The sequence below is a fragment of the Desmodus rotundus genome, chromosome 8 (assembly GCF_022682495.2).
Source record: "Desmodus rotundus isolate HL8 chromosome 8, HLdesRot8A.1, whole genome shotgun sequence".
NCBI lineage: Eukaryota > Metazoa > Chordata > Mammalia > Chiroptera > Phyllostomidae > Desmodus > Desmodus rotundus.
The window spans coordinates 90059623-90071844 of record NC_071394.1 but is presented as its reverse complement, the minus strand read 5'-3'; the positions used below and the strand labels follow the sequence as shown (position 1 = coordinate 90071844).

Genomic DNA, 12222 nt, shown 5'->3' with positions numbered 1-12222 from the left:
TGGCTCCAGTAACACTTAGTTGCCTTTAACTGCATTTAAAACAATTTTATTAGATTGTATTGTGGTAGCTGTCATACCAGCATGCATTTAAAAAAACATCAAAATTGATGAATTTTTGTGTAGTCATTTTAATACTGAAGATGGAAGAAAACAGGCTAAAATTTCAGCATATTATGCTTTATTATTTCAAAAAGGTAAAAGCATAATTGAAACACAAAAAATAATTTATAAGGTGTATGGAGAAGGTACTGTGACTGATTGAACGTGTCAAAAGTGGTTTGTGAAGTTTCATGCTGGAGATTTCTCTCTGGATGATGCTCCAGGGTTGGGCACACTAGTAGAAATTGATAGCGATCAAATTGAGACATTAATTGAGAACAATCAATGTTATACCATGCAGGAGATAACCAACATACTCAAAACATCCAAATCAATAAAGTTCTCAGTGAAAATGAAAAAAATGTGTCTTTTATTTTAGGGAAAAAACTAAAAACTAAATGGACCTTTTGGCCAACCCAATACATTAGGTCACTCTACCAAGCCTGGGAAACATAGGCGCTCCACCTAGTACATAGAAAGACACATAGGGAGGCAGCCAAAATGCGGAGACAATGAAACAGGTCCCAGATGGAAGAACAGAACAAATCTCCAGAAAAAGAACTAAACAAAATGGAGACAAGCAATCTGCTAGATGCAGAATTCAAAACACTGCTTGTAAGGATGCTCAATGAACTTAGTGAGAACCTTGACAACATAAAAAAGGACCAGTCAGGAAAGGATACACTAACTGAAATGAAGACTAATTTATAGGGAATCAATAGTAGAGTAAGTGAAGCTGAGAATCAAATCAGCAATTTGGAATATAAGGAAACAAAAAGTACTCAATCGGAACAGCAAAAAGAAAAAAATCAAAAAAATAAAATGAGGACAGTATAAGGAGCATCTGGGACAACTTCAAGCGTACCAACATTCCCATCATGGGCTGCTGGAAGGAGAGAAAGCAAGAAATTGAAAACCTATTTGAAAAAATGACAGAAAACTTCCCTAACTTGGTGAAGGAAATAATCATACAAGTCCAGGAAACACAGAGAGTCCCAAACAAGATGAACTCAAAGAGGCCCACACCAAGACACATCATAATTAAAATGCCAAAGGGTAAAGACAAAGAGAAAATCTTAAAAGCAGCAAGAGAAAAGCAGTTAGTTATCCACAAGGGAGCTCCCATTAGACACATCAGCTCAAAGTGTCTGTTGAGAAATCAGGCCAGAAGAGAGTGGCAAGAAATATTCCAAGTGATGAAAAGCAAGGACCTACAACCAAGATTACTCTACCCAGCAAAGTCATCATTTACTACAGAAGGAAAGCTCTGGCTGCTGTGGCTCAGTGGATTGAGTGCCTGCAGACAAAGGGTCACCAGTTCGATTCCCAGTCAGGGCAAATGCCTGGGTTGTGGGCCAGGTCCCAGATTGGGAGCATGCAAGAGGCAACTGATGGATGTATCTCTTGCACATCGATGTTTCTCTCCCTCTCATTCTCTCTCCCTTCTCCTCTCTCTAAAAATAAATAAATAAAATATTTGAAAAATTAAAAATAAAAAAAATAGAAGGACATATAAAGAACTTCCCAGACAATAAAAGAGTTCATCACCAGCAAACTAGTATTACATGAAATGTTAAAGGGTCTCTTTAAGAAGAAAAAATTACCAAAAATATGAACAATAAAATGGCAACAAATACATATCAACAGTTGAATCTAAAAAACAAAGTAAACCAACAAGCAGAACAGAAACAGATTCATACATACAGAGAATATTTGGACAGTTGCCAGATGGGAGGGGCACTGGCAGGATGGGTGAAAAGGTGAAGGGATTTCAGAAGTACAAATTGGTAGTTACAAATAGTCATGGGGATGTAAAGTACAGCCTAGGGAATTTAGTCAATACTATTCTAATAACTATGGTGTCAAACAGGTATGAGATTTATTGGGATTATCACTTAGTAAGTTATACAGTGTCTAATCACAGGGGTGTCCACCTGAAACTAATATATAATGTATGTCAACTGTAATTGAGAACAAATTTTTAAATGACTTTTTTAAAAAGAAAATAAGGGAATAAGTTCCTAAGGAGTTACGTAACAGAATATTCATTGCAGTATTGTTCTTGTAGTAGTGAAAAACTAGAAACAACTTAAATGTCCACCCCTAGGGGACTTGTAGGAAAGACTGTGGTACAGCCTTCTAATAAAATACTGGGCAGCCTCTTCAAACAATAACAGATGCGCCAACCTGGAAAGATGTCCCTCATATATTGAGTCAAAAAAGTGAGTTGTCTAAAAATGGGTACAGTCTGATTCCATTTCGGTTACTTTTTAAAAGTGTCTTTGTGTACATGTGTACATATGCGCCTAGAGTTACACCTGCATGAGACAGGAAGAGGCCTGGAAAGTCATGCCCCAGACTGTTAGCATGGTTATCTGCAGGGGATTAAAATGGATAGGAGAGGGGAACTTCACTCGTTTCTTGTTTGATTCTTCAAATAGTAGAATTATGGGCAAATTTTCCTTTTTGTATTTTTCAGTATTTCTCAAACTAAAAAATTAAACAAGTCTTGGTGTAATAATAGAAACTGTAGGTGATTTATAGCCTCCAACTTGGTGTGTGGACGCCTGACACTGCAGAAGGCAACTAACCTCATGGAACTAATGCATAAAGTGGGTCACGCTGGCATCTACACCATACACGATGCTTTTTGCATTTCTTACCTGGTTAGTAGTGATTGTGATGATTATCAGAGGAACAAGTTCTAACAGAGTGAACTCATTGTTTTAAAGACTTTTATTTATTTATTTGTAGAAAGAGGGGAAGGTAGGGAGAAAGACAGGGAGAGAAACATCAATGTGAGAGAGGAACATCGACTGATTACCTCTTGTCCTGACCAGGGAGCGAACCGACAACCTAAGCCATGTGTCCTGACCAGGAATCAAACCAGTGACCTTTCTCTTTGCGGAACAATGACCAATCAACTGAGCCACACCAGACAGGGCCAGAGTGAACTCATTTTAAATGGGGCTCATTTAACCATAGCTGCTTAGGAAAAGCTACCAATAATCTCTCAGGGCACCTGCACGTCCTGTGGCTACAGGTAGTGGTTTTCAAAAAGCCAATCCCTTGGAGCCATTAAGCCATTTTTACAAATTAATGTTAAGAAATGATCAATTCTTTCTCCTCTAGGTCAACCTTGCCCACAGAAGGGACCCAGCATTTTTAATTGTCCACCCAACACCGATTACTCACTTTTGCCAGAAGCTACTTACAAAGCTGCATTGAATTAACCTTGCTCCAAATATTAAAAACAATTAGTTCCAGAATATTCTTTACCTTTCCTTCAATAATCCGATAAACTAGAGAATTCATGTCTTTTGCATTGAAAGCGTGCTTCAGGGTGGCCATTTCATAAACACAGCATCCCAGAGCCCAAACATCAGACTAGAAAAGAAAAACAGTAAATGGTTAATATATCAGAATGCCTTATTTACATTTTTCCTCTTAAAAAAGAAAAGACATTTTCCTTAAACCAATTCACACAGAATTCTTTGACCTAACTATTCTGAGGAGCTTTGAAATTAGGAATACTGTTCTCAGGGGAAGGTGAGCTGGGTACACAGCCCAATCCTACCTTATAGTTGTAGGGTTTGTTTGAGAACAGTTCAGGGCTCATATAGTAGGGCGTGCCAATGAGGGTGCTGGCCATGTCGCAATGGTTCTCTAACACTCGGGCAATTCCTAGGTCGCCCACTTTGATGATGTTTGTTCTTGTCAGGAAGACATTTTGAGTTTTCAGATCTCGGTGAAGGATGTGTTTTTCATGTAAATACTGAAAAAAGAAAAAAAAACTCATTAAGTATAAATATACTTACTTGTTCATTTATTCCTGACTTTTTATATACCATCAATAATTGCAAGAGTTAAAGAGTCTAAGTTACCTACATATCAAAACACTATAGTTTTATAGTCTCTAAATAAAAAGTCTCATTTACAACTTTCCAAAGTAAAAAAATTGCCTCTCTCTGACCAGTGTGGCTCAGTTGGTTGGGTGTCATTCTGTTGCTGGTTCGATTTCCAGTCAGGGCACATGTCTAAGTTGTGGGTTCAGTCCCTCCAGCTGGGATACATACGAGAGGCAACTGATTGATGTTTCTCTCCCTCTTTTTCTCCCTTCCTTCCTCTCTCTCAAATAAATAAATAACTTTTTTTAAAAAATTGCCCTGGCTGGGTAGCTCAGTTGGTTAGAGCATCTTACCAGATATGTCGAGGTTGCAGGTTCAATCCCTGGTCTGGGCACATACAAGAATCAATCAATGAATGAATGCAAAATTAAATGGAACAACAAATCAATGTTTCTCTATCACTCTCCTGCCCCTCTCTCTAAAATCAAGCAGTAAATTTAAATTTTTCACATATTAAAAAAAAGCATGAGCAAATGGCAGCAATGGCAACCATGATGGCAGTGATGGCGGTGGAGCAGGCAGCGCTGGGCAGAGTGGGCTGGGCAAGTCCACAGTGGTGAACACACTGTCCAAGTCCAGGATGAGGAAGTCCACCCCACCGGGCCCAGGGCAGGGGCCCATTCCCCAGATGCTGTGGCTGCACTCAGTGACCCATGCTCCCACCTGCAAGTCCTGAAGGACATCACCACAATGTCCACTAAGAGAACTGCCTTGTCTGAAAACTCAGAAAAGGCCATATGATGCCCTGTGGCCTGACTGGGTGCACGTGGCCCTGACCCCCACCAGCTCCCCAGCCATTCCTGAGCCCTCTAAAGCTCACTGATGGGCCCATGACAATTCCACAGAGTACTAAGCACAGACACACCCTAAGCACCTGGGATTCCCCAAGTGCTCAGCAGCCCCCTAACAAACACCTGTGTACTACAGCAGGTATTAAAGGTGGACATTGCTTTCAAAAAAGGTAAAAAAAAAAAATTAAGCTCCATGCATTAATTTGCCCAGCTTCCTTCACAATTGTTCACTGACCATTATACCACTTAGTGTTATATGGATCCAGTTATAAAACATGCTTACAGACTCCCCCGACGGCAGGAAAAAACAACTTATACAAGGTCAGGTGCACATTCCTGTCAGATTCATGAAATCTTCAGCTTAATAATATTTTCAAATATAACAAGTTCACTTTGATTTAGAGAGAGTATCCTAGAATTTAAACTACAAGGTCAATTAATTCTGGACAAATCTGCCCAGTTCCAGAGTATTTCATAAACAGTCTCACTCTTGAATATGTGTATATTTAACCACAGACATGTTTTGCATTTCCACTCACTGTGCCACAGGTTTAAAGCCCAAACCCCTACAGTTTAGGCATACTGATTAGCCCAACCACCTTTCAGTATGAAACAGCTGACCGGCTGATAACAAACACGGTCATTCTTTGCTCTCTGTAGACTCAGGGCCCTTAAAACCAACTTTGGTATAAATATTAAAAAGAACATTGCCCTGGCTGGTGTGGCTCAGTGGATTGAGCACCAGCCTATGAACCAAAGGGTCGTCGGTCTGATTCCCAGTCAGGGCACGTGCCCAGGTTTTGGGCCAGGTCCTCACAGGGGGCACACAAGGGGCAACCACACATTGATGTTTCCCCCTCTTTCTCCCTAAATTCTCCTCTGTCTAAAAATAAGTAAATAAAATCTAAAAATCAAACCAAAAAAAAAAAAAAAAACCCACCACCGCAACAAAGAATAGAGAACTGGCTTTCCCTCCAATTAGATATGAAATCCATGTCTACTTCATATCCCTTATGCAGAAACATTCCAATGATACAACGCAGGTGACTAGCTCAACTTCATAAATGGATTTTCAAAAAAATACATTTTTTTCATGTACACATTTGGGGCAGAATTTCCATACAACCCACCTGCCATCCCCCGTCCCCTCGGAACAAGGAGGGTGCTAGGAGTCTGGACAGTACCTGCAGAGCCATGGCAATCTGAACGAACCACTCCACCACCTGCCTTTCAGGCAGGAGCTGCCCTTTCTGCTCCTTGAGCTTTCGGTACAGATCACCTCCTTCGCAGAAGCCCATGACAATGTACAGCAGACCATCTCCTCCCTCCCATGACTCCTTGTAGGTGACAATATTGGGGTGTTTCAGCTGAGACAAGAGCTGGGCTTCCTGTTCAGCAGCTCGCCGCTCTCGGCTGGAGGCATTTCGGAGGTTCAGCTTTTTGATGACATACTACAAAGAAAACATGTATTTTTATATGCACAAATAAACATACAGCTCTATAGGTTCAGAAGTATTTAGGGTTCTCCTGAATGTCCTCAAAACTAATCTTCTGGAAGCTGTCCAATAACCTAGTCATTTTGTTATTCGCAAAGCACAAAATTGGGAAAAAAACATTTGCTATCACTAACACTGCTTTTTACAGGTTAGACTTAGAGCGGGGGTGGGGTGGGGAGGCTATCACCAAAAATTTCTGCAGACAGAATGGATCCATGAGTTGCCATAAGTACTCAAAGGGATCCATAGCCCAATAAGGTTAAAACTCACTGATCCTGAACACACAAAATTATTCCTACTTTTAAAAAAATCAATATCCTCTCACACCTAACACACTGCCCTCAACCAATCAAAAGACCATACAACTCATTGGACATTGCTTTTAAAAATGGTAAAAAAATCTCATTACTTAACAAATAGATAGAAAAACGTGCACTGTAAAATGTAAACTACTACTCAAATGTGAGGGGCTATTATTACAGCTCAAACCCCATCCTCAACTCAAAAAAAACCAATGAACTCTACCTGAGTGGCCGGCACCCGAGACAAGGCAGAATAGGTGAGACAGCCTTGTACTTAGGGAGACATCTCTAAGCTTGTCTGTGGCAGTCCCACTGTGTTGGTGTAATTATTAATGGCACCTCCTTTTAGTTTCAAACTTGTTCCAAAGTTTAGTTTCAAAGTTTGTACAATACATTAGTCACCCTATTTATAAAGTACAATACAGAACTAGCTCGTTGTCCTAAGGTTGGGATAAAATGCTTTAAGCGAAGGAGTGACTTAGATACAAATTTTAGAACAATCACTAAGACTGCAGTGAAAGGGGTGGACTGGAGAAGAGCAAGTCACGTGTCAGGGAAGACAAGTGGGAAGCCTTGACAATAGTGTATCTAGAAATAATGATATCCTGGATTGGGGTAGTACCAGTGGAGCTGGAGAAGACCCTACTGGCTCGGTAGACAAATGAACGGGAGTAGGGGAAGAGGAGAGTCAAGAATGACCCCCAGGTGTCCAGCATGGGCAACTGGTGGTGCTACTACCTGAAATAAGGATCATGAGAGAAGGTTTGGCGGGAAGGTGAGGAGCTGAGTTTTAAGTGAGTCCATAGCCTCGAGGCCGCAAGTGTGGGGCCTGCCATTAAAGGAGTAATACTTGCCAGGCGCTGTGTTAGGGAATGCATGATCTTTTGGGATCGCTGAGCGAGGGAGAAAGTGTAGATCAAGGACACCAATTCAAACTACAAAGAAAAACTGCAGGGTGTTCGTCCAGGGTGCATATTACAGGAAGGTATGGCCCGTCTTGATGGTCTGGGACATTGGCCCAAAGGAATGTCATACGAGGTGAGTCCACTTCAGACACCACGGGGCCTAACATTTGGATGGCGCCCCCGGCGAATCCCTGCGTGCCCCACGCCCCCAAATGACCCCTAAACTCAGCTGACCTGCCTGCCGTCCCTCCGGTGCCTCACAAGCGTCACCTCCCCGTAGCTGCCCCTGCCCACGACCTGCAGGTAGCAGTAGGAGTCCAGGGGCATGTTCCCGGCGCGGGGCAAGAGTCGGGGTGCAGTAGCGACGGCGGCAGAAGGCAGGGCAGCAGGCCACAGAGAGAGGCCCAGTTCATGCCCAATAAGGTGCCGCGTCCCGGGCTGTAAAGAACGCCTGGCCCGCGCGGGAGCGCGAAGACCTGGCCCAAGCCGACGCCGCTGCCATAGCGATCCCAGCCGGCGCAGCTCCGCGCATGCTCTGGCGGTCCCGGAGGCTCCACCGAGGGGCGCCGCAGCCCGGAGGACCTGCCATAGAGACAGGCGCCAGGCGGTCAGAGCGGCTCCGCTGGCTCCTACCCACACTCTCAGGCTCCGCTCCACTGCCGCGAACTCCCGGGTTCCTGGTAAAATAAATAAAGCCACGGAGGCTTCCGCGTTTTGAGTACTTGTTGTAAGCGCTTTACAAGTATTAGCTACTCACTTTACAAATATTAATTGGCTGCCTAGCATGTGCCAGGCCGACAAACTCATTGCTCTCCCGGAGCTCACATTCTAATGAGGGTGGGAGGTAGGGACAGACTCTAGGCTCTTACAAGTGACGTTTGGTTTGTTTGCCCCTTTGTCACACATCTATCCGTGCATCCAGCAATCCATCTTATGTTTTACTCATTTCAAAGTAAATTGGATGTATCAGTACGCTTCACTCCTAAGCACTTAAGCTTTTGTATTGAAAAATGTGAAGAACTACCTAATGACTCCATCCATTCTGCTGCACTAAGTGACTTGACCAAATTCTGGCGCGGCTTCTAACAGCCCAAGGCAGTGTCCCTGGGAGGACCTGGTCCTCCCTTAAAGGCCTATGAAAGCTCAAAGCTGCCCCAAGAATTTATTATGTGCTCCAGCCAACGCCTCCGTCTCCTAAAGCATTTACACCGCCACCCCCCCCCCAAATCTTGCAGTTGTAAATCCTTCCTGGGTCCTTTTGAGGGAATGGATATGTTATCTTGTACAATTCAGGAGTGCATTTCTCAAGGACCTGACTTCTTTGAAATGTAAGATTTCTTCTGCCTACATCTGACAACCAATTTTTTCCCAGTTGGGGGCAATATCACCCCAGTTGAAAATATATAATAGAGAGCATACTATTACCCAGGAAAGTTAATTCATGCTCTGTCCCAGTTAATCCTCAGCCTCCTCCCGGAGTAAAGTACATTAGTTCATTGAATGCTTACATCGACACTGTGTGGCTGTTGCTCTCACCATCCTCACTTTACAGTTAAGGAAAACAAGTCCCTGGGAAGTTAAGAAGCTCAAAACAATACTTTAGAAGCTTTAGGGCTTGCTTCCCGGAAAATGACTCAGATTCCCTAGATGTTTATTTTAGTCCTTAACCCTCCTCTTCCCCTCAGCAGTCTTTGCCCCCCTGGGGAATCCTCTTGTTTCTTGGCTTCTAGAATTTTCCTGGTTCTCCTGCTCTCCTTATACACTTCTCTCTCTCCCTCTCTTCTCTCTCTCTCTTTTTAAATTTTATTTATATTTTTTTAGCGAGAGGGGAAGGGAGGGGGAAAGAGGGAAACACCAAAGTGTGAAGGAAACATCTATCAGCTGCCTCTCGCACGCCCCCAAGTGGGGGCTTGATCTGCAACCCAGGCATGTGCTCTTGACTGGGAATCAAACAGGCGACCCTTCGGTTCTCAGCTCAGCACTCAACCCACTGGGCCACACCAGCCAGGGCCTCTTCTATTCTCTTTTGACTTCTCATGCTGGCCTCAGGTTTTGAAGTTTCCCAAGATTCTGTGCTCTGCCCTCTGCCTTTTACCTCCCCCACTTGCTCTTCATCAAATCCATCATTCACCTGGCTGATGTGGCTCAGTGGATTGAATGCAGGCCTGCGAATCAAAGGGTCGCTGGTCTGATTCCCAGTCAGGGCACATGCCTGGGTTGCAGGCCAGGTCCCCAGTAGGGGGCACGCAAGAGGCAACCACACATTGATGTTTCCCTCCGTCTCTTTCTCCTTCCCTTCCCCTCTCTCTAAAAATAAATAAATAAAATCTTTAAAAAAAAAATCTATCGTTCACTCTACACACATTTAGTATGGACACACACGGTGCAAGGCTGGTGCCCTGCCCTGGAAGCACAAAATGAACAAGACAAAGTCCTGCCCCTGTGGGGCGTACAGTCAAAGAGGGAGATGGCCATTAATCAGTGAGGCATACTAACAAGTTATTCTTGCTAAGCAAGGTCAGTGCTGTGCAGAAAGGTCACTGGGCCCAGCCTAGGCATCTGGAGGAGGTTGCCCCAAACAAGCATTGCTTGGGCTTAAGTTTGAAGGAAAACTTTTTCAGTCAGAGGGAGCACCTCGTGCTAAGGCCCAAGGGACTTCTTTTGTGTTTCCATCTCCACACCTCAGTGTGAACTCCCTGAACACTGAGTCAACCTACCTGCTTCAACACCCCAAATCCAGGAGTTGGCCTGGAGCTGGCACCCAGCCGATGTGAATGGATAAACTGAGGGTTGGTAAATGAATACCTACATGGGTCAGGAAAAAATTTCTATGGTTGAAGCTGAAAGACCTAGAGGGGCGATGGCTGGGTTGACATGGAGGGGTCAGCAAGGCCAGACTACTTAGGACTTGGAAGTGTGTTAGATAGGGAAAGGCCTAGAGCACATCGACTTTTTAAATGATGACTCCGACTGCTGCTATAGAAAGTCTGTGGGAGTAGGATGGAAGCAGGAGGCACAGACCTCTAGGTGATAGACGAGGGTGGCTTAGACTCAGTGGTAACTGGGGATCTGGAGAGACGTAAGTGGACTAGAAAGATATTTGGAGGGTTGGGGTAGGGTGGGCTAGGGGAGGGCGGCATCAGGATTACACCAAGCTTTCTGACTTGGATGCCTGGAAGGATGGTGGTGGCCTTCATTGGGTGGACAACAAGAGCGGGAAGACCAGGCTTGGTGGTGGGGCTGCAGGAAGGGGAGAGGAAGGTCATGACTTCAGTTTGGACATATCAGATTGCGGGGCTCTGTGAAAATCAGGCAGGCAGTTGGCCATATGGGTAGAGCTCAGAGCAGGTCTGGTCCTGGCTGCTGTCCTGTTGTACCAGCAGCACAGCTACCCTCTCAGGCCCCGGGTTCAATCCTCAGCAAACTCAGCGGCTTTCTGTCCACCCCTCTCCCCACCAACCACATCTACAGCTTGAGTCAACCTTTCCTCTAACATGAAAATAATAACAGTATCTATCCATTGGGAGGTAGTTGTGAGCAGTAAATGAATTAGGATTGAGAAGTAGGCCAGGCACTAGTCACTGTTAGCTCTCCTCATATCCTGTATCCTCCCCAGGCTACACAACATGTTTCTAGAGCCTTCCATGGACCAGGCTCAGTGCTAGCCATCTCTCAACAGCCCAGTCTTGATCTTGCCACACCCCTGCTCAAATAACTTTAGTGTTTCCCACCCGGAAGACTGGCCACTTTCAGACCCCTGCACCAGCTGGTCTCAAACCACCTCCCACCCTTCTTCCCCACCCTCTCCATCAGGTCCTGCCCCCATCACACACAGACAGCTGCACCTTCCCCAAGCATGCTTCACACTTACCCACCCACTTTTCTCTCCCTCTCCTTCCCATCTACTTCTTCCTAAGTGATGCTCTATTTCCTGGGCACCTCCTCCAGAAGCCTTCTCCTAAGCCCTGTGAAAGATGAGTTCACTCTTTCCAGATTTCTATTGCTCCTTCATGTCCCTCTTTAGTTTCTGACCACTCCTTGGGTTCACTGGGCTTCCACTGACTTGTCTGACTCCTTTTCTGAAGCATCAGCTCACTGAACCTAGTGAGGCACTCCAGTTTCAGCATTGTGGTGCCCCACTGCTTGCACTGTGCCCAAACTACCACAGGGCTCAGTCCACACTGGTGCAGGAAGGCACAACCTCAAATGTACAGTTTAGTGTTGATCCACCTCATCTTTTACAAAGGCCAGAAAATAGGCCAGAAGGTCATTCTGGCTGGAGCACAATAAACCCTTTCCCAGAAACTGTCCTGTGAGACAAAGTCCAGGACAAGCAAATAGAGATCAGAGTCCCCTGGGTCCACTCACCATGTCAGGGTCACAGCAGCCAGTACATTCCACCCAGGGCCCTGGGGTAGATTGACGAGGGTCCATGTCTGTGCAGTGTGCTGTAGCTTGTAAGAGACAGGAAGGGTTTGGGCATGAAAATTAAGAACTTGCAAGTAAAAGAAGTGTCTTTGACTCTGCTTCTCCCTTCTTTCTAATAATGCAGAGGGCATTTCTGTCACCTCCTGATAGACTTGGGTTTGGGAATCTGAAAGACCTTGGTTTGAATGCCTGCTCTGTCACTTGCTGGCCTCCTGCAGCAGAGCTCTGTGCTGAGCCCCAGGGCAACACGGAAGTCTCTCCCAGGCTCAGAGGCCCCCATACCAGGAACATTC

The 12222-nt window shown here is 44.8% G+C and overlaps 1 protein-coding gene across 5 annotated transcripts in view; it reads right to left on the bottom strand.

Moving 5' to 3' along the window:
* NEK4 (NIMA related kinase 4) overlaps positions 1-8130 on the bottom strand; it is a 59368-nt gene extending 51238 nt beyond the window's left edge. For 4 of the 5 annotated variants that reach the window (XM_045192176.2, XM_045192175.3, XM_045192174.3 and 1 more), the window contains exons 1-4: positions 7736-8130; positions 5983-6249; positions 3677-3874; positions 3379-3486 (exon numbers count right to left, since the gene is read on the bottom strand). In XM_045192176.2, the coding sequence (XP_045048111.2) occupies positions 3379-3486; positions 3677-3874; positions 5983-6249; positions 7736-7828 (666 nt within the window). In that variant the 5' untranslated portion in view covers positions 7829-8130. The remainder of the gene's footprint in view (positions 1-3378; positions 3487-3676; positions 3875-5982; positions 6250-7735) is intronic. The other variant, XM_024556577.4, reaches the window with a different exon arrangement.
* Positions 8131-12222: the final 4092 nt, after the last annotated feature.